The following is a 21,315-nucleotide window of genomic DNA, read 5'->3' on the forward strand; positions in this document are numbered from 1 at the left end:
GCGCCCGTCGGGAAAGAGAGTGAGTGTCATCTCTCACTTTAACTCTATACTCTCATCAGAGACAATCTCTTTCTCTCACACTCTCTCTCTCTTCTCTTCTAGCTCAACCCTCTGTCTCTATCCTCTCTCCTCTCCTCACCACACTCTTTAGACCTGGCTGAATGCACAGCCAAGAGGAAACATTCTGTTCAGAGTGGTAAGGAAGGCCCTCTGAGGGACCCTCACAGCCAAAACCCCAGTCTGCTTTCGTGTGCACACTCACGCTCCCACGATAATGACTTTGCCTCACTTAAGAGGCGGCCCGAGAAGATTGGCATGTTGACAAAGCTTGTTAGCGGTAGAAAAATCAGGGGTGTTTCTCACACACGGTAGCCAATCACTGTAGCCGGCAATTGGCTTGGGGGCCAATCATACTGACCAACACAAGTGGGTAGCGAGTCGTTCCATTGGGCCAGGGTGTCAGGGACGGTCTCACAGCGGATGGCGGTGGAACCATGCAGGACGTATCCAGGGTTACACTCAAACAGGACCGAGGCACCCATGGCGAAGTCGTTCCCGATCCGTTTGCCGAAGCGAGGCTCAGGGACTGAACTGCACTGGGTGGCACTGGTCCTTGGGACAGCTGTGGATAGGATAGGAGGTGTCAGTAAAGCAATGGAAGAAGAAGCAGCAGCAGGGGGAGAAAAACTTCAAATTAGATATACCCAATCTCTCACCATAGACTTTCAGCTAGCTGGCTAGCTAGCTAACATGACATTTGATAATGGGTTCTGAGGTAGGATATAACATCAATGCAAAACCACGTCTGAGACAGACCAGCACCATGGTGTTCTTAGGCTTTGTAAGAGCAGAGGAGAGCATGTGTCTGTTACCTTCATCATCCGCCCCTGAACGCTCAGAAAAACTATTACACACTTGAATACTGAAGGCAGGGTTATCACATAAACAAGAACCGTCTGACTGAATCTGTCATTTGTGTAAAAGTCTGGTGGTGTTCTATTTAAACAAAAAATTGAAATTGGGATTACATTTTGAGAAGAGCAATAACTGAGCTATTGAGTGGGATTTAAGTTAGCAGGCCTAGCTCGCAATTGCAAGAACAAATGAATGAGTCCAAAAATGAGGGAGGAAGGACGGAAGGGAGGCAGGGAGGCAGAGAGGCAGGGACGCAGAGAGGCAGGGAGGGAGGCAGGGAGTTGTTGGGATCCGTCCAGGAGTTAGGCTTAGCATGTGTCAGGGGGGAATGAGACTTCTACACTGGAAGATGCTGCTGCAAGATGGGACCCTATTCCCTATATATTGCACTACTATTGACCAAGGCCCATAGAGCTCTGTTCAAAAGTAGTGCTCTATGTAGGGAATAGAGTGCCATCTGGCACGCAAAATGACTCAGAGGGGAAATGTGGAATGTGTACAATTTGCAAAAGTTCTAAGAAGCTTGATCATTCTAAGCTTTTTGGGGATATGTGAAGCATCTTGCTGAGCAGGACACCTCTGTGCCTGTGATAGTGCTGAACAGACAGGTTTTTGGGGCCAGGCAACGTCATCAACAGATTGCTAGCTGACAGAAAAATGTAAATGTACCCCTCCTGCTTCTGTACACTAGTGATGACTGTATGTACTCTATGGAAGTGTGTGATGTTCTAAATGTCAGGCATCTAAAAAGAATTGTAATTTACAGACCTGCATTACTCTGGAGAGCACTCTGTTACAACATATTAATAAAGGTCCATGTATTTCACTCCCTGTCAGAGTCACACATTCCAATATTTATTACAAGTGGAGGTACTGAATTCAAAGGATCCTAATGTTTATACAGTCATTTCGAACACATAGTGACAGTGGAGTGTAGGCAATCCTTACATGCACAGCTAAACTCAATCCATGCCTCTGGCTTGGCTGGGGTTGGATGAAAGCGACTTGCTGATTCATTTGAATAATGTGATGACAGAGCTGAAATACCCAATATTGGAAGACAGAAAGGGCTTAGTTTTGTATGTATGTTGCCAAAATTAGTATAGCCTCCGAGTCATAAGGATGTCCTAATATGGACACTGTACTTATGAATATTTAAGTATAATCTATGAAATAAACTTTTTCAGGTCCCTGTCTTTCAAAGATAATTTGTAAAAATCTAAATAACTTCACAGATCATCATTGTAATCATTGTAATCATTGTTTAAACACTGTTTCCCATGCCAGGGCAATAAATAGCAATGTCCATACTGTGAGATGCCTAAGACGGCGCTACAGGGACACAGGACGGACAGCTGATCGTCCTCGTAGTGGCAGACCATGTCTAACAACACCTGCACAGGATCGGTACATCCGAACTTCACACCTGCGGGACAGGTACATGATGGCAACAACAACTGCCCGAGTTACACCAGGAACGCACAATCCCTCCATCAGTTGTTGTGGAAATAATCAGAATTTGTTGGTAACATATGTAAGATGTTTTATATTCATCATATATTTGTAAGTTACTTCTCATCAGAATGGTATTTTTGTATAATACTGTGGCAGGGTTGCAGTATCTGTTCTGTGTCAAGACTAAGTTGCATGGGCCGCAGAGAGGGGAGAGGTCAAAGTATCATCATGTGTAAACATATCTTTTGCTCCACTGTGTCTATGTGCCAGTTCACTCCCTACTTTTCCCATCGGGGATGGCAGTGTCTGGAATCATTCTATCCTCTCCGTGAGTTTGTCCAGGATTGGTTGTATTTAGAATTGGTTGTATCTAAATGACAATTTGATATATGCCTGTTGATATGGAGGGTTGGTTTATGGTTCTGAGTTTGAGAGAGGAGACAAAGCTGAACAATGAATTATGCCGATGCTGTCTTATCCTGTGTATCTTTGCTATAAAGGATCCCATTTTGCCATTGTGTTGGGACTCTCAACTTTTCATTAGAGATACCGAACTGTTGAAAGTCAAAATGCTATTGCAATGTGGAGGGGGCTCTCAGAGAATTCACTGAGAGACACTGAATTACCTGAGAGTCACAGGATTGTGATAGAGCTGATATAATTAAAGATGGACTTTGATAACTAACTCTGACTTGTGTGTGTGGTTTGCTCCCATGATTTGGTAAATAGAGGACATTTCCACAACACAGTGGTCAGACTGTCCGCAATAGGCTGAGAGAGGCTGGACTGAGGGTTTGTAGGCCTGTTGTAAGGCAGGTCCACACCAGACATCACTGGCAACAACGTCGCCTATGGGCACAAACCCACCGTCACTGGATCAGACAGGTCTGGCAAAAAGTGCTCTTCACTTTTGTCTCACCAGTTTTGTCTCACTCGTTGTTTTATCTCACCAGGGGTGATGGTCAGATTCGCGTTTATCGTCGAATGAATGAGAGTTACACCAAGGCCTGTACTCTGGAGCGGGATCGATTTGGAGATGGAGAGTCTGCCATGGTCTGGGGCGGTGTGTCACAGCATCATCGGACTGAGCTTGTTGTCATTGCAAGCAATCTCAACGCTGTGCATTACAGGGAAGACATCCTCCTCCCTCATGTGGTACCCTTCCTGCAGGCTCATCCTAACATGACCCTCCAGCATGACAATGCCACCAGCCATATTGCTCGTTCTGTGCGTGATTTACTGCAAGACAGGAATGTCAGTGTTCTGCCATGGCCAGCGAAGAGCCCGGATGTCAATCCCATTGAGCACGTCTGGGACCTGTTGGATCGGAGGGTGAGGGCTAGAGCCATTCCCCCCAGAAATGTCTGGGAACTTGCAGGTGCCTTGGTGGAAGAGTGGTAGAGTGGGGTAACATCTCACAGCAAAAACGGGCAAATCTGGTGCAGTCCATGAGGAGGAGATGCACTGCAGTACTTCATGCAGCTGGTGGCCACACCAGATACTGACTGCGACTTTTTTATTTTTAACCCTCCTTTGTTCAGGGACACATTATTCCATTTCTGTTAGTCACATGTCTGTGGAACTTGTTCTGTTTATGTCTCAGTTGTTGAATCTTGTTATGTTCATACAAATATTTACACATGTTAAGTTAGCTTAAAATAAATGCAGTTGACAGTGAGAGGGTGTTTCTTTTTTTGCTGAGTTCATCTATGGAAGACAAACCTTGGTAGACAAAGTGAAAGCCCTTAGCAGTCTCCGGGCCGACCGTGGTGAACTTTATGGTTATCTGGTTGCCCGTGCTCAAGGGTAGAGACTCTCCTGAAGAAAAGAAAAAAATGGATTTCAATGATCAATCAAACACAACTTACAACTCCACCATACACAAACATTTCACAGGATGAACGGTTATTCTTCTGATTGATGTGCAGGTTGGCTGTCCAACAACTGATGATCCAACCCAGTTAAAGATAAATTAAAGACTCCATTGGATTAATCAATCATGTTGATCTGATCTGGCGTTGTTTAACTCTGATGCCTGTTGTGCTGAACTAATCAGCTGTCAGTTCAATGTTATCCTTGAACAGAACATTAAGAGTCAACAAGGGATTCATGCTTTGATAGAAGGCCTTATTGATTGCCAACGGACCCCTTTCATTCCACCTAGTCGTCTTCTTCTTCTTCTTCTTCTTCTTCTTCTTCACAGTCTCCCTGGAACTTTGGTGGTCTTATCCCCGATAGAAACGGGGGAAATGTACAGCCTTTTATTAGCACTTACCTCTTTGTTAAGAGCATCTCATAAGGTGCTGCTGTTTACATGGTACAGACCACGTCATTTTCCCTCCGTCATATACACACACAAGCAAGCAAGCAACGTACACACATGCACACACACACCAACGCACACACGCACCGCTCAATAGCTCAGCGTGACTGAGGGTATGGACCCAAGGGGAACAGATGCTTTGCTGATAAATACTTTGTATGGAGACTAAAGTGATACTGAATAAATGGGTCCAATATGTGACTAATGTATGGCTCTTGGGATGTGGCTATAAAGCATTCTTCTACAATAACCCAGCCCAGAACCCCGAACAGCAAGCACAGTGACAAAAAGGAAAATCTCCAGAACAAAGTTAAGTGGCGCTTTCACTGACGTGTCTGTCGTTGTGTTGTGTTGCTCTTTGTATTACCTGAGTGGGAGCCAGACAGAGAAGACAGGAGTGGAGACTGCTGCGTAGGCCCATCATAAATGTCCACAACGTCATTGAGTGATGTCTGGAACAAGACAAATTGCCCAAACAGCACTAAAAGAGAGAAAGAGAGAAAAGAGAAAGAAGTCTTTAACTAATTCAAATGCTAACAAAAAAGCTAGCACCATTGTGTTAACACAATTCATAATTTCACACCAAGCTATCAAAATAGAAACGAGACCGTTACTAGTTGTCACAGGTGTACTGGCTGTTTAGAAAATGCATGAGAGCTAAATTGTGACATCTATTTTAAGCATAGTCTCAGTGGATGGTAGGTACTAAAGCATGGCAAAATAGATCACAATGTGTCATTATACAATTACTGTTTTGTCAACTGCTCCTCCTCTCTTTGGCAATGAGCATATTGAGCTGCTTTAAAAAAAATTACATTGTGCTAATAACATCACAAAAGTACATCATTATTCTTCATTACAACAGCAGTGGGCGTAAAACTGTGGCAGGGAATCCCCAAGGTAACTGCACTGTATGTTTATTTAAATCTTTTAATTGGAAACCTCTCTGAGAGTCTCTTAGTGTTCTGAGCAAAGCCGCATTACACTGGTGCACACTGTGGGCTTCCTCTCAACTGTACACAGTAACACAGAAATATCCTTATTTACCCTCCCTAACCACTTTGATGGCGTCATTGTGAAAGCAGAAAACTCTTTACCCAGCCAAGTCATTAGCATAACAAAACTCTACCGTATTTGCCCTAAATTGTTACGAAATGACAATTTGCGATTTGATGCTGAGACTACTTCTTCTCGGGAGAAACAGTATGGTGTAAGTCACTTAGTTTCTGATTTCTCTAACTTCACGTTCCCACTGACCCAAATTCTCTTTGGTTTCCAAGAAGTAAGCCCAATGATGGATGCCCAGTTGGACATTTCCAGTGACTTTTGATTTTGAAATTAGGAGATCCAAATCACATGTGTAATCACTTAATATATGAGATTAGGGTGAGCACTTATGACACTCACTTGCACCATCTTGCCCTACTAACTGTCTATTAGGAAGTCAGTTAATCATTTTACTGCCGTGGGGCTAAATCAGGGTCACACAGAGGGTTTCTTGGTATTCTTAAATAAAGTATACACATCACACAGATGGTTATGGTCTTAAAAAAAAGAAGAAGACACATGTACCATGTCAGATATAGAGTTGAAATGTACTACATTTTGAGTTTGCATCCCAATATTACACTTTATATACATCAAAGAAGACTGAAATATAACAAAATGGTTTGACATAGAAACACTGGATTTGAAGCAAAAAATGAATCAATAAAGTGGTATTAATTCATTATTAATTATCGTCCCCTTGAGGCCGATTTGGTCTTTTGACTGCAGGAAAGGGCTACGGATGATAATGAATCTACAGTATCTATGCATCTACATAATAGTATGCTTATAGGACTGCTATGTTGTGATTAAGCCCAAAGCTTCTTTGGTTAGTGATGCACAAGAGATGGGTCATTACACCCCATGGCCATCCCAATAGCAAATATACTGTATTATACATCATACATCTTGCCTGATTCCCTTTGATTTCCTGCTTCGATGAAATGGTATCTTTACAATAACGGTCACCCTGGGAAACAGATCCAGGACCGAAAGTAGGAGGGCTGATTAAGGATCCGCTTTGCCTTTTAGATCGCAATGAATAACATTGCATGGAAGGGAGGGCTGATCCTAGATCAGCACTCCTACTCTGAGATGCTGGATACATACAACCCTTGTCTAATACTATATACAGTTGCTTTTGAATTGCAACAATCCATACTTTTTACCAGAAAAGTATTACAGATTTGAATCTGTATTTAAACAGAAACGTAAGAAATGATGAGATTTGCCAGGATGTTTTACCCAAGTTAAGAGTAGTGCCTTTGAGTTGTATGTAAGTAGACAAGATGAGTGTGTGCGCGACTCCTCATGCATATATTTAGTACAGGACAGGGAAAACACAAACACGCGCAATTGGGCATGTACCAAAAGGCCATTATTGATGGGCCTTTATTCATGATATGCTGAAGAGCCCAACTGCTATGTTCCAAATAGCACCTTCAATAACACAAGATGAGAGAAATGCTAACTATCACTGCAACACGTCTGTATCGCCTGAACGCACAATAAGAAGCATAGGCCAATAGTTTTGGTTAGGGAACAGCATATGTAATTTTAACGTAGGCATAATAGCCTACGATCCAGTTTTAATTCCATTGTATTTGGGGAGTGTGGGTTTATAGTGTGGGGAGAAGTCCAAGAGCTTTGTGTTAAAATGTCAGTATTTGTAGCAGTCATGGTATTGAACTACTGTACACACATAGACCTCCCTCCCCAAACGCCATACCACTGGCAACCTCAGCCTGCCCACTCCAATACTGGGCCCATGTCAGGGCCCATGTCAGGGGAAAAAGCTCAAACCTTCCCCAGGGAATGTGCTTTGTTGAACGGAACAGAGAGAACAGAGAGACCATGGTCCATTTACAGAGTACTGTGTCTGGGAGGGAGGCCGGGAGACTGACTTTCTCTTCAGTATTGTCCCAGATGCGAATTCAATAAATACCCAATATTTCATTGAAAATTCCTCTCGTCTTACGGCTTTGATATCAAAGCTCACTCTAATGTCTTGCAATGTAACAAGAAAATGTGCTGCCAATACCAAATAGACTAAAACAACTGTAGGCCACGGAATCCGGAGAAGACCTGAGTACCAGTTTGACAACAGCTCACCCTATGGTTTGTGCCATCCTTCAGATTTCAGACCCAAACCTCCTAAAAGGAAAAGTAGGCCAACTTTCACATCTGTGTTAGCTCTTGCCAATATTACTTAGTTTAGTCAAGCTTATGTATCAGCATATTGGCCTTCGTCAGAGCCTTTGTGACCCATTCCTCATTTGAATAGGTTTCAGTCTGCACTCCAGGTAAGGACAGCACTTTTTCAGGCATATATTTGATCAGTTGAAACAATAACAAAGAAAACTCCCTGCCACTTTTATTGGTAAACAGCTGAGGGGCTTGAGAAATGTAACCACCTTCACCACCTTCATGGGCTATGGATAAAAAGACTGACCGTCCATGATATCAAAACCATGTTTTGAGGCTGCACAGTGCTTGTTTACATTTACTTTGTTTACAAACATTGGAGTAAAACAAGCTTATATATTGGGTTCTGAACTAAACTCATGAGGCATTCATAAGTTATATTCTTCAAGAATCAATGGGTACATATCATAAATGTGTAAGTCCGACAATGGATGTAGCAACTGCCTCAAAAAAGAGTTCACTTGAGAAATCTTAGACAGAACACTCACACGCTGAGCTGTACCACTCAAAGTCATGTTCATACATAGCCCAGATATTTCGCTACAAAGCCAACTGCCTGACAAGCAGAGAGACAAGCTCCTCGTTGCACAAGCAGCTAGGTTGAACCCTGTCTTCCAGCCATGCTCTCACACACACACACACACACACACACACACACACACACACACACACACACACACACACACACACACACACACACACACACAGTTAGCACTTCCAGAGCTAAGTGCTCCAGCGCAGTGCCCACAAGCAGAGTCTGCGTCCCAACCGGCACCCTATTCCCTAAGTATTGCACTCATTTTGAAGAACCCATAGGGCTAGTAGTAGGAGTAGGGTGTCATTTGGAACATAGCCTTAAACACCTAGCTCTAAACACCTAGCTCAGCACTATTTCAGGAAGTAGTTTCAACAAACAGACCTCCGCCACACGAGATTGCCCTTTACCAAACGCGTCTCGCTCACTTAACATGTTCTGACAGATGCTTCCGAGGTTATATGGAAATGAAACCGATGATTAATTCAGATTCCCTTTTCCGTCCTTTTTCTTAGGCGTTAAGATACCTCTCTAAAATAAAAGACCTTGCAGTTGCCGTTTTGTTTCTGGTTCGTTGTCTCCCCTGATGGTGCCTTGGTTGGAACAGATTTCCATTTCATCCGCTCTTTAAGGTACAGAGGGAGAGAGGGAGAGAGAGAAAAAGATGGAAACTTTTCTGAGATGAACAGCAGTGTCTACCACCACCAACGTGTGCGCACACACACACACACACACACACACACACACACACACACACACACACACACACACACACACACACACACACACACACACACACACACACACACACACACACACACACACACACACACACACAGCCAAGGTACAGTCGTGGAAATACCGAACAGAAGTGTTAAGGGCAGGCACAATACCCCATTGTACAAAGCATACAATTACCATCTGTAAGATGCAAAGTGTAAACATATGACTCAAGGTCGAACAGAAGCGCGACTTCTTTGGCTGAATTAATTATATTGAAATGCTATAACTTTCCCAACTTTCCCAGGTACAATGTTGAATATCAAATGTTGACACTGAAATAATGTGTGCAATAGCCATATTGGCTTTCATTTAAAACCCTTTCAACCTCTAAAGTGCAAAATAAACACAATTAATGATGGGAGACATGAGAAAATCTCCTCTGTGCCAAAAGCTCCCAATCCAAGCATAAAACAGGGAATACATACAGTATTACTGCAATATAAACGCCTTGGCTTAATGCGATTCACTCTTCAATAACCTTGCAGCAGAAGGGAAGCTCTCTGAATGTCACACTGGACTAGAATCTCAGTCTGCAGTATTCATGAAATCAGTGGAATAGGGCCAATAATAATCAGGCGAGGGGCTGGGATCTTGAAAATGTCTAATATTTAAAGGAATTCATTATCTGGGACCTGCGTCCGTGGGATAAGGAGCTAGAGGACAAAAGGGTAATCACCCCAGCGTTGGTCCGTGCTGCCGTTGGGTGGCCTGCTGGTGTTCTGACTGTACAGCTAGATAGAGCTTCTGTACACACACACAGGGCCGTGGTACATCTACCCCCCTCGCCAACCCATGCACACGCGTACATGTACAGACACACGCTCACACACACACAAACGCACAGACACACAAACACGCACTCAAACTACCGGCGCCCCAACGTGGTAGATATACATTACCAACTAAGATCTCATAGTTTCCCTTTGAAATTCCACGTATTATGGATATCTTTGATGCATTCATTCTGCATGGTTACTGGGTTAAAACAGAAACAACTCAAAGGTTAACAGTTTAGTACAAAATAATTCAAAACGTATCATCACGTACTTTCACGGCTTGCTAGAGCACTGTGAACTGCAGTGGTACAGTGGTCTAAGCAGGGTGCTCTGGCTCCAGTTATCACGAGTTTACGGCCAGTGGTGTATAATCGCAAAAACGACACATTTGTTAGTGCCGCGGAAGGCATGTATCAATATTCTGGGGACCTTTTCAAACATCTGAAATCTAAGTCTAGTGATCTAGTGATCAGGCTGAGCTATACCCCCCCATCTAGCAGCATGTTTTCCCAGTCAGGACTCAGTCAGTCAGGACTCCTCAGTCAGTCAGGACTCCTCAGTCGGTCAGGACTCCTCAGTCGGTCAGGACTCCTCAGTCAGTCAGGACTCAGTCGGTCAGGACTCAGTTGGTCAGGACTCAGTCCTCTTACTAGATGTCTATGGAGATAACACCTCAGTCAAGCCACAGGGATAAAAGGATGGTAAGACAAATAGCACCCATTTGGGATGCAACCTAGCTATTTGCCTCAAAGGGTTTTGTTTAGCCTCATTGAACGTTATTAATATGTTTCATAATTTCATAATTAAAAACGACAAAAATCCAGTGATTCTATGTCAAACAGTTGTGTTATATTTCTGTCTTCTGTAGTGTACATAAAGTGTAATATTGGAATGCAAACTCAATACATTAGTAATACATTTCAAATTTATATCTGACATGTGTCTTCTTTTTCTTGATCCCATAACCATGTGTGTGAGGTGTATACTTTTGTTTCAAAGTAGATGTGTTTAAGACTACCAAAAAACACTCTGTGTGACCCTGACTTAGCCCACTGCAGTCTAACCCTTTACCCTAACCCTAATCCTAATTGTAACCCTAACCCTAAACCTAACCCCTGAACTTAAAATAGCCTTTTTCCTCATAGGGACGTGGAAAATGTCCCCACAAGGAAGAATTGTCCTTGTTTTACTATCCTTGTGGGGACTATTTTAGAATAGAAGAACCAACCCATTCACACACACACACACACACACACACACACACACACACACACACACACACACACACACACACACACACACACACACACACACACACACACACACACACACACACGCACGCACGCACACACGCACACACACACACAGTACATGATCTTTCCATTTCATAATCATCTCTCGCTTTCTCTGGCCGGCCTGCTCTGTTTTGAGTGCAGTGTGTGTGTGTAATGTGAGTGGCTGCTGCCCGAACAATCCCCATCTGAACTCTTTGTTCTCCCACTTCGACATAGATATCAAACACAGAGTCCCATATGAGCCCTGGCTGCCCCTCTACCTGGGGCAGGCTGCCACAGGACCTCCCTGGGCTGGAGCAGCCCTATCCTGGAGCCAGTGTCAGACAAGGCCCAGGCCTCGGCCTACACAGCCCATTAATCCTCATTCCCCTTGGTGCCCTCCATGCCTCACAGATAAATCCGGCTCTCAGGACAGCTCAGGGCTCGATGAATTCACAGGGCGAGAAACTTTCTGTCTGTGACACACGCACATGCACACACACATTGGGTTCTGTCATCTCTCACCACTCCCAGTGTCACCTTGATTCATCTTCTGTTGTTTTTAACTGGTGAACTTGACTTTTTCTCAGACACCCTTGTCTCTTTCTGTTCTGTTCGTCACTATCCCTCCAAAGGGAATAATTCACAACATGAAACATTGGACTTGAAGTGCTCTGTGAGTTTACAGACACTGCACCAAATAATTGTGTACTCCGAATTATTCTTACACCTCTGAAGACTCTTCCTTGCCACTCAGAGGATTTAAAGTATTTTATCTGTGATGACTAAAATCAGTGTTATCTGGAGACTATTTGATAATGGTAACACAGGGTGTTTACACCACTCAATGGGGATCCTACTGTAGATCCAGAGCCACTGAGTCCAGGCTGAGACAAAGTGCCACCACTAACAGTTTGTAGATGTATGTAACATGCTGACCAGACCGGACACGTCGCGTGCGCGAGCGTCACAAAATAAATGTAGAAATCCATGTTATTGCACCCAGACTGCTCCCGCGCGCCAACGAGCGTCTGCGTTGCCAAGGGCTAAAATAGAAGTCCTTTCTATTTCTGACGCAGATCGCGCTGAAAGTCCTGGCTCTCCCATCTCCTCATTGGTTTATAGAAGCAGGTACCCCCGTGCCATCTCCTCATTAGTTATACCCACGTGGGTGATTGAAAGACTGTTTTGCCAGTAGTCGTAGTAAAAGTGTAGATGCCAATCACCATATAAGTTCAAAGATGAAAAAGCCCAGAAGGACGAGAGAAGACTAGAAACGATTCGGTTGGCCGTTTTATGTGTGGAATAATTGTCGGAGTAGAAGACCTTGTGCATTTCAGGTAAAATAACAACTCAATGTTTATATCCCAGGACAAATTAGCTAGCAACAGCAAGCTAGCTAAATAGGACAAATTAGCTAGCAAGTGCAAGCTAACTAGCTAAATTGCCATACATGTTTAATGCTTTTCGACCTGTCCCCAAAATAATGTCATTGTTTCAGAGTTTTTTTTATATTTTAACCTGCGTGTCGTGATCGCGTTTGGTGTAGGGGGTCAAAATAAAGGTATGCACGATAGCGCACGCACGCAGCCGGTTTGGGTTCCGTGTAACACGCCCACCTCACCATTGACACAGCAATATATTGAGATGCATTGTGTTTGTGCAGTGTGATCTGATTCAGTGATCCAGACATCATCAATAGACCATGCCCAGGCATGCTATGTGTTCCATCCTCAATCATTCTTCACAAAATAACATTGTGTCCTTATGTGAGAGACACTATTCCCATTGTTCCATCATGCTGTACCATCAGACATGTACTGTAAGTGGTGGTGAGTGAGTTTGTGTGTTTGCCTGAGAGAGAGAGAGAGAGAGAGAGAGAGAGAGAGAGAGAGAGAGAGAGAGAGAGAAAAGAAAAGGAGAGAGAGAGAGGGAGAGAGAGAGAGAGATCCCTCAATAGAATCCCCATCCTAAAGGGGGAGCTCAACCATTTCCAGGCCCAGTGACATGTAATAGGCTGTGGCGCCCTAAATGCCAGAACTGGACAAGAACCTGACACTCTTAGTAGACAAACACTTACCTGGAGGTGATAGCATTCCTCCCAAATATGCCCTCCTAGACACAACTATGACAAAACATCCCCAAAAACGGGTCATAACTCCTGCAGCTCTGTCACACATGGAGTCTGTACATAGTCAATGGTAGGCTTCGAGGGGACTCTTACAGTAGGTACACCTACAGCTCATATCTTGGCATTAGTACTGTAGATTACTTTATCACTGACCTCAACCCAGAGTCTCTCAGAGTGTTCACTGTCAGCCGACTGACACCTCTATCAGATCAGATCTATCAGACTTAATCAAATGGGAGAAACACCAAATTGAGACTCTGCATGCAGAATCCTGCAAAAATATCCTCCACAATATAAAACAACAAATAATACATGCAGAGCAGAATTAGGACAACACCCGCTAATGATCAAAATCCAGAAAATAGCCGTTAAATTCTGCAGCCACCTAAAATGAAGCAATTCCCAAACCTTCCATAACAAAGCCATCACCTACAGAGAGATGAACCTGGAGAAGAGTCCCATAAGCAAGCTGGTCCTGGGGCTCTGTTCACAAACACAAACAGACCTCACAGAGCCCCAGGACAGCAACACAATTAGACCAAACCAAATCATGAGAAAACAAAAAGATAATTACTTGACACATTGGAAAGAATTAACAAAAAAACAGAGCAAACTAGAATGCTATTTGGCCCTAAACAGAGATTACACAGTGGCAGAATACCTGACCTCTGTGACCCAAAGGGAGGGAGGGAGGGAGGGAGGGAGGGAGGGAGGGAGGGAGGAGAATATCATGTACTGTTTCTGGTGGTGACAGAGAAATCAGTATAGCCATGTAACACAACAAAGGCAGAAAGAGAGAGAGCGTGATAAGAACAGTGGTAGAAAGAATGATAGAAGCAAACAGATAATGTCCAAGTTGCAGAAGAACACATTGGTCTAACTCAGTGTCGTTCTAGATAGACAGTCTATCCTTTCTAAAAGCACACTATAATAACACTCAGTCATGCTCTCTCTCTCTCCCTCACCCTCTATCTGTCCCTCTCCCTCTCAGGATAAGAGCTTCTTATCTCTTTCTTCCTCTCCTGCTCTCTCTCTCTCACTCTCTCTCTGAGTGCTGGGTGTGTTGTGTTGTGGAGGGGCCTGGATAGACTATAAGAGCATACTGTTTCCTCTTTCTTCCTTTTACTCTCTCTCTCTCTCTCTCTCTCTCTCTCTGAGTGTTGGGTGTGTTTTGTAGGGGCTGGGCTTGAGTGGTAGCATATAAGAGCCTCCAGGCTGTGCCTCGTCTTATCCTCACATTAACATTCCATCCATCTGCAGGATTTGGAGCCTGTCTGTTCTCTCTCTCTCGCTCTCTCTCTCTGTAGAAAGCAGTCATCAGTCTCTCTGTGTGTTCTACCCACCATCCTCTCCACCGGAGAAGAGCCCTGGACCCCAGGGGCCACACAATGTCAACAGCCCTCCACAGCCCCTCCACAGGGGTCCAGGACAGGCCTCTGAGCCACAGAATCAGACCCAGATCTGACCTGTTTCCCAATGTTTGTAACAATGATGAAAAAAGGTACAATAAATCGCTATTGACTGCCTGTCTGTGGCTTGCTTGTTTGATATGCTGTGTAGGCCACAAATAGCTAACTCCCTCCTGAAAAAAGAACATGAAATTGCTAGACAACCCGTTTGTGTCCTGCTTATGTTTGCTTTAGCCTAATGTTACAACAGAGGAGTGACAGCACTAACAATGGAGGAGTGACTGAGCAGCAGCTGAAAAGTGGTAGGCTAGTGGATCCTGCATGCGCAGAAATCTCTTTTTTTTGCAAAAGCAAGTCAAGTGTTCCAGAAAATCCGGAACCGCAGCCACTCCGTTAAGGACATAGGGGGCCATTTGGAATGAAGCTGTAGAGATGGCTTACTAATCAGACAAGGACAAACAACTCATCTTAGCCTGTTTGAATGGCTGCTTTAGTTAAATGAAGTACATGGACATGTAGAGAAACAGATGACACACAGTATATCATACACAACAGGTCGTGCTTCATGGTGATTTGCATTTGGGTGAACTGATGTGTCCTTGGATTGAGATGTCCAGTACGTAAAATCCACCGATGCCGTTGAAATACTGATCATCTGATATCAATTATTAATCCTTTTAATAATGTAGAGAAACAGATGATTTATGATCCATGAATAAGACCAATACGTATTTCATCTGCCCACTTTCAGTCTCTCTCTATAATGACATCACTTGGGAACCACCACTAGTGGCAAGAGTTAAAATATCTTTCCCATGACAAAGAAAATAAGTGACATATTCTTTGATTACAGTCAACAGTGAGAAGCACTGAGATATCCATGGTGTGACTGGCTTTCAAGCCAAACACTTTAACATGCTCTTAGTGCCTTCCCTTCTCTCCTGTCTGTTTCTCGTGTGCCTTGAGTTATGTTACACTGGGTTTGATGTTTTCACTCTAGGCTTTCACAGCTTTATCCAGTCTGGAGGGACTCACAGTTAGGGAGAGAGGGAGGGGGAGAGAGACAGAGAGACAGAGAGACAGAGAGAGAGATCTGATGTAAGAAAATAAAGAGATATGGTGTTTGTCCACTGAGAGCTTAGGTCAGCTCACTGAATGCCTTCAGGAGCTGCTGGGAAAAGAAAACCGAGCAATGGAAAGAATTCACTCAAAATCTGCTGAATCAGAATTTAAATCCCAAATTCTGCTCTGCGCAGAATCATCCAAGCCCAAGCCAAACAAGGTATTATAACAAAAATGTGAATGCTCCATAAACCAGCTTGGAGCTGCAAGAGCGTTCATCACTCATGCCTCTTTGAATGGACTGACAGTCAGATGGCAATCAGATTAGTTGGTTTGCCATCAGTCTCCAGTTTTGCTGGTATATTACAGCCTGGTTTAGTGACTGCAATTGGTCCTCTCCACCACTCTTGAGCTCGAGCTAATACAGTAATAGCACTGTGTTGGTAAGGTTTGAAGGTTCTCTTAACTTTATGAATACATTGTTATTATTACATTATAATGAGTCTTTATATAACCAGTTTTCACATTATTTACAGGAATTCATGAGTGGGCCATGAGAGGTCCAAAAGACAGATAGTTTACTCACATTATATATTACATCTTTCCTTACTTAATGTAGTTAATAATATAAAAACAACCCACACACCATTGCACTACAAACTCCTGTTCTTAGTTGTGCGGTGAGGAGGAGATGTCGTATTGGAAAGGCCAATTAATAAACCTGGTTCAAAGTGGAAAGAGAGAGAGTGGGTCAACAAGATTAAGTTCCCCCTTTCAGTTTCAAGTGGAGAACTCTTCTGGTGAGCGAACAGCTCGCCTCACGGGGGAGTTACATCTAGAAATAACCCAGTAGAGATGGATGGATGGAGGAAGGGAGGGAGGAAGCAGCCTTTTACCCTGTACCACACAGATGTCTGGCCTAACACTAAGCAATAAACTAAGCGAGAACCCCGCAGAGAGATGGGAGAGAGAGACGGAGAGATATTGTTTATCACTGCACAATAAAGCACTGCTCTGTTATGGGTGGAAAACCTGATGAATATCAGAATTGGTTTCTGAACATATGAGAGAGGATTGAAAGCGGGAAAAAAAAGCTCTCAGCCTCCTCGCCATCTCACATCATAGTGATGCAGGGTACTGTACTAAACCATAAATTACCTCTAAGTCTCGCAGCAAAATGTCAAAACTTTTAGTGGAGCAACCACTGTGTAGATGAAGCTGGGTCTAGTCATGCTATACATGGTGGTGTAGCTGAGGCTGGGTCTAATCAGGAGAGAGATGCTGGTGTAAATGAGGCTGGGTCTAGTCATGTTATGGATGGTGGTGTACCTGAGACTGGGTCTAGTCATGTCATGGATGGGCCTAGTCAGGTTCATCTGGAAGGGCAAGCGACTAGGGGCCGGTGGAAGAGAGTGTCAAGCAGAAGAGGAAAAAGGGGGAGAAGAAAGAAGTTGATTGGGGCCTCTGGTGTAAAGGTGCAAGACATCCCAACACAAGAGAGTATACATGCGTCTTTGGGGTTAGGGTGAGTGCAGCCCAACTAGATCTGTTTTACATGTCCAGGAATCAGAGCAATAGGCTGTTGGGCACTACCATTTTCCAGGTGGGATTTTCCAGATCACCACATAACCATGGTTTAATGTAAAGCTCTTACAAGATATCACTTTTTGCTCAGGTTTCCAGACTTTTTGGGAAAGGTGAGAGCTGCGAATAGAGGAGTATGAGTCTCTGAGTCAATGGTGGGATGTGGGAAAAGTCCAAATTCAGCAATTTCAGTCAACAATAAACAGCTCACTCATCCTTAGAGGCTAGGAAAGTATTGGGGGAACTCGAGCATAGTATCAGTGAAATGGAGGTAAATTCCTACTTACAATTACGGCCTACCGGGGAACAGTGGGTTAACTGCCTTGTTCAGGGGCAAAACAACATATTTTTACCTTGTCAGCTCATGGTTTCGATCCAACACTTGTAAGAGCTAGGTTCTTCATGCTTAAGGAGATGGACACTCCAAGCTCCTTCTTTGGTTTGGAAAGACAGACCAGTGAAGCCAAGGGTATGTATTGTCTGCGCTGTGGGATGAGCGGGTGACCTCTGTGGTGAGGGAGATGCAGGAGCGACTGTGGAGTTTTATACTGAGTTGTATAATAGGGGAGGACTGTGTGATCCTATGTGTGCTCAGGTTTTGTTTGCAGAACTCCCTAAGCTCTCTCTGGCACAGAAGGATGAAATGTACATTCCCCTATTGTCCCATGAACTGGCAGAGGCCATAACCCAGATGTCCCCCGACCGTGAACTGGGGGTCGATGGACTCCCAGTGGAGTTTTATAAAAAATTCTGGGAAATAATTGGACTGGACTTCTTTTGCGTGTTGCGTGAGTGTGACGGGGTAGGAGAGTTGCCTATGAGCTGCCTCTGACTCTCCTGCCCAAAAAAGAGGACTTTTGTGAACTTAAAAACTGGAGACCTGTGGCATTGCTCTGTGCGGGCTAAAATATATTTGCCAATGTCCTCGATAACAGACTGAAGTCCCATCTGGACTCTATAGTACACAGGGACCAGGCATATTGTGTACCGGGACGCTCAATCACAGACAACTTGTTCTGAATCAGGGACATGTTGGACTTGTCGAGAGTTTCTAATGTGACTGGTCTCTTTAGACCAAAATAAGTAGTTTGAGTGTGTGGGAGCAGTGGTGTAAAGTACTTAAGTAAAAATACTTGAAAGTACTTTTTTGGGTTATCTGTACTTTACTTAACTATTTATATTTTTGACTACTTTAACTTTTTTAAAAACTTTTACTTCACTACAATCCTAAAGAAAATTATATACTTTTTACTCTACATGTTCCCTGCACCCAAAAGTACTCATTACATTTTGAATGCTTAGCAGGACAGGACAATTATCAAATTCACACACTTATCAAGAGAACTTCCCTGGTCATCCCTACTGCCTCTGATCTGACGGACTCACTAAACACATGCTTCATTTGTAAATGATGTCTGAGTGTTGGAGCGTGCCCCTGGCTATCAGCAAATTAAAGTAAACAAGAAAATGATGCTCTCTGTTTTGCTTAATATAAGGAATTTGAAATGATTCACACTTTTACTTTTGATGCTTAAGTATATTTCAAACCAAATATTTTTTTTAATCAAGTAGTATTTTACTGGGTGACTTGACTTTCACTTTTACTTGAGTCATTTTCTATTAAGGTATCTTCACTTTTACTCAAGTATGAGAATTGGGAACGTTTTCCACCACTGGGTGGGAAGTAAAATCCTTTTCAAGCTCTGCATTAAGGTGAGGAACATTAGGAACCTAACAGGAGTGAAGGCACATCAGTGGCAGGGGGTATGTGGGGTGGAGAGTATGGTGGGTTTTTAGATAGAGGGGGCTCTACAAACCCCCAGTACCAAAGAGGTCAGGGGACCTCCAGTGGAGGGTTCTACATGGAGCCCTGGCCATTAATAGCTTGTTGGCAAGGGGCGACACGGGAGTCGGACAGGGGTGTCCTTTCTTTGTCATGAGTGAAACTGTGCATCATGTGTTTTCTGTGTGCGCCAGGTTAATGCCATTAATGTCTTTGTTGGAATGTCTGTTTGAGCCAAATGTGTGTTGTTAAATGTTCTGTTTGCTCAGACAAAGTTGGCTATTTGGCTAACAAGGAGAAACAGAGTCAAAGGTGGGAACCTTTACTATTATTTAATGGGATGGTCTCTGTGCGCCTTAGGGTGGAATTTGAATTCTATAAAATGATAAAAAGTGCGGACATGTTTCAGGAGATATGATGTGTCGGGGAGGCCGTCTGTATAGCTGGAGAAGATGGGTTAGATATACGGTTTTAGAAGTGATGAGGGATTCTCCCTCTCTCTCTCTCTCTCTCTCTCTCTCTCTCTCTCTCTCTCTCAAGCCTGTGTTGCACAAAGTGTCAACAATGGCATACCACTATAGTGGTAAATGTTCAATAGTTTAATGGCATGGGTTAATGTTTCTCTCTTTTAACTAACATGCACATCAGCTCAATTATGCAACAACTAGACAGCTCATTCAATATAATGCAATTTCTGTATTATTTCAGACTTTTTTCTTCTCCAAACTCAGGTGCTCTGACAGCGGATGTTTGAAAGTATTGAAATGTGCAAATATGTCCGTTTGCCACTTTGGGTTGGTATTAAGGGGCGACAGGTAGCATAGCAGTTAAGAGCATTGGGCCAGTAAACGAAAGGTCACTATTTCTACTCTCCGAGCTGGCAAGTGAATCGCCAACAATAACTGCTCCACGGGTTCCGATAATGTGGATGTCGATTGAGGCAGCCCACATCACCTCTCTGATTCAGAGGGTTTGGGTTAAAAGAGGGAAACACATTTTGGTTGAATGCCCTCAGTTGTGCTACTGACTAGGTTTTCCATTTCCCTTATTAGCCTTAAATGGGCTGGAGATGATGGCAGACAGCCCATCAGTAAAAAATAAACATAATGATGAAATTATTCCCTTGGTAACAGCAGTAGTAATCATGTGGTGGAAGTGTGTGCTTTCGTACGTCTATGTTTTGTGTGTGTGTTCTGCTGCCTGGAATTGCAGTCATCTACTGTTGTTGGGACTGTAAATGCCAAAGTAGTATATTATATATGATTTTATTTGATGCTAATTGCGAATAATGCATCCCCCAGGTTGTTTAGTAACAGGTTTAATCCAAATCAATTACCTTTTAACACCAGAATAACCCGAAAGAGTGAGAGAAAAAGGTGAAAAAGGACAAGATTTATACGACTATACAAACGTAATCTCCAATTAAAGGGATAGTTCACCCAAATGTGAGTGGAATGGCGTGGTAGGAGAAGTGGAAGATCTCTCCATTGATTTTACATGGTGTGCCTGAGGCCAGAGAGAGAGTGAGAGAAAGAGATAGGGGGGGTCAGAAAGGGGTGAGAGAGAAAGAGAGTGATGGGAGAGAGAGAGAGAGAGAGAGAGAGAGAGAGAGAGAGAGAGAGAGAGAGAGAGAGGGGAGAGAAACACTTTCACTCTCTGCTCTCTCTCCTTCTACATTAATCATCTACTAGACCAAACTTGTCATTGTCTGAAATATTGCTGCTGTCATTCTTTGTGACAGAATAATGAAACATAAAAAAATTGCTGCAGAACAGTGCATTCTTTAACATTGGTGGCTCTGAGTTCGGGGGAAACGAATGAATGGGTGAGTGGTAGGGATGGGCATTTGACCTTTTTGGACTGTTTGAGTACTTGCATGATTTCTTTTTGAGTACCCCCGCCAAAAAGAAGAAGCAATTTTTAGAACAGAAGACTAGCACAAAAAAAAGTGGATTTATCTACATGCCAACAGTGCGCAACTATGCCTAATTTATCATAACCATTACAGATAACAAATCCTAATTGCTACATTG

At 43.4% G+C, this 21,315-nt stretch overlaps 1 protein-coding gene across 1 annotated transcript in view; it reads right to left on the bottom strand.

The window, feature by feature from the left end:
• Nucleotides 1-21,315, bottom strand: part of LOC115131349 (CUB and sushi domain-containing protein 3) — a 317,735-nt gene that overhangs the window by 161,407 nt on the left and 135,013 nt on the right. Inside the window, 3 exon segments of the mRNA XM_065021039.1 lie at nt 419-622; nt 4,093-4,188; nt 5,061-5,174. Of these exon segments, the coding sequence (XP_064877111.1) occupies nt 419-622; nt 4,093-4,188; nt 5,061-5,174 (414 nt within the window).

This window comes from Oncorhynchus nerka, linkage group LG7 (genome assembly GCF_034236695.1).
Source record: "Oncorhynchus nerka isolate Pitt River linkage group LG7, Oner_Uvic_2.0, whole genome shotgun sequence".
In the NCBI taxonomy this organism is placed as follows: Eukaryota; Metazoa; Chordata; class Actinopteri; order Salmoniformes; family Salmonidae; genus Oncorhynchus; species Oncorhynchus nerka.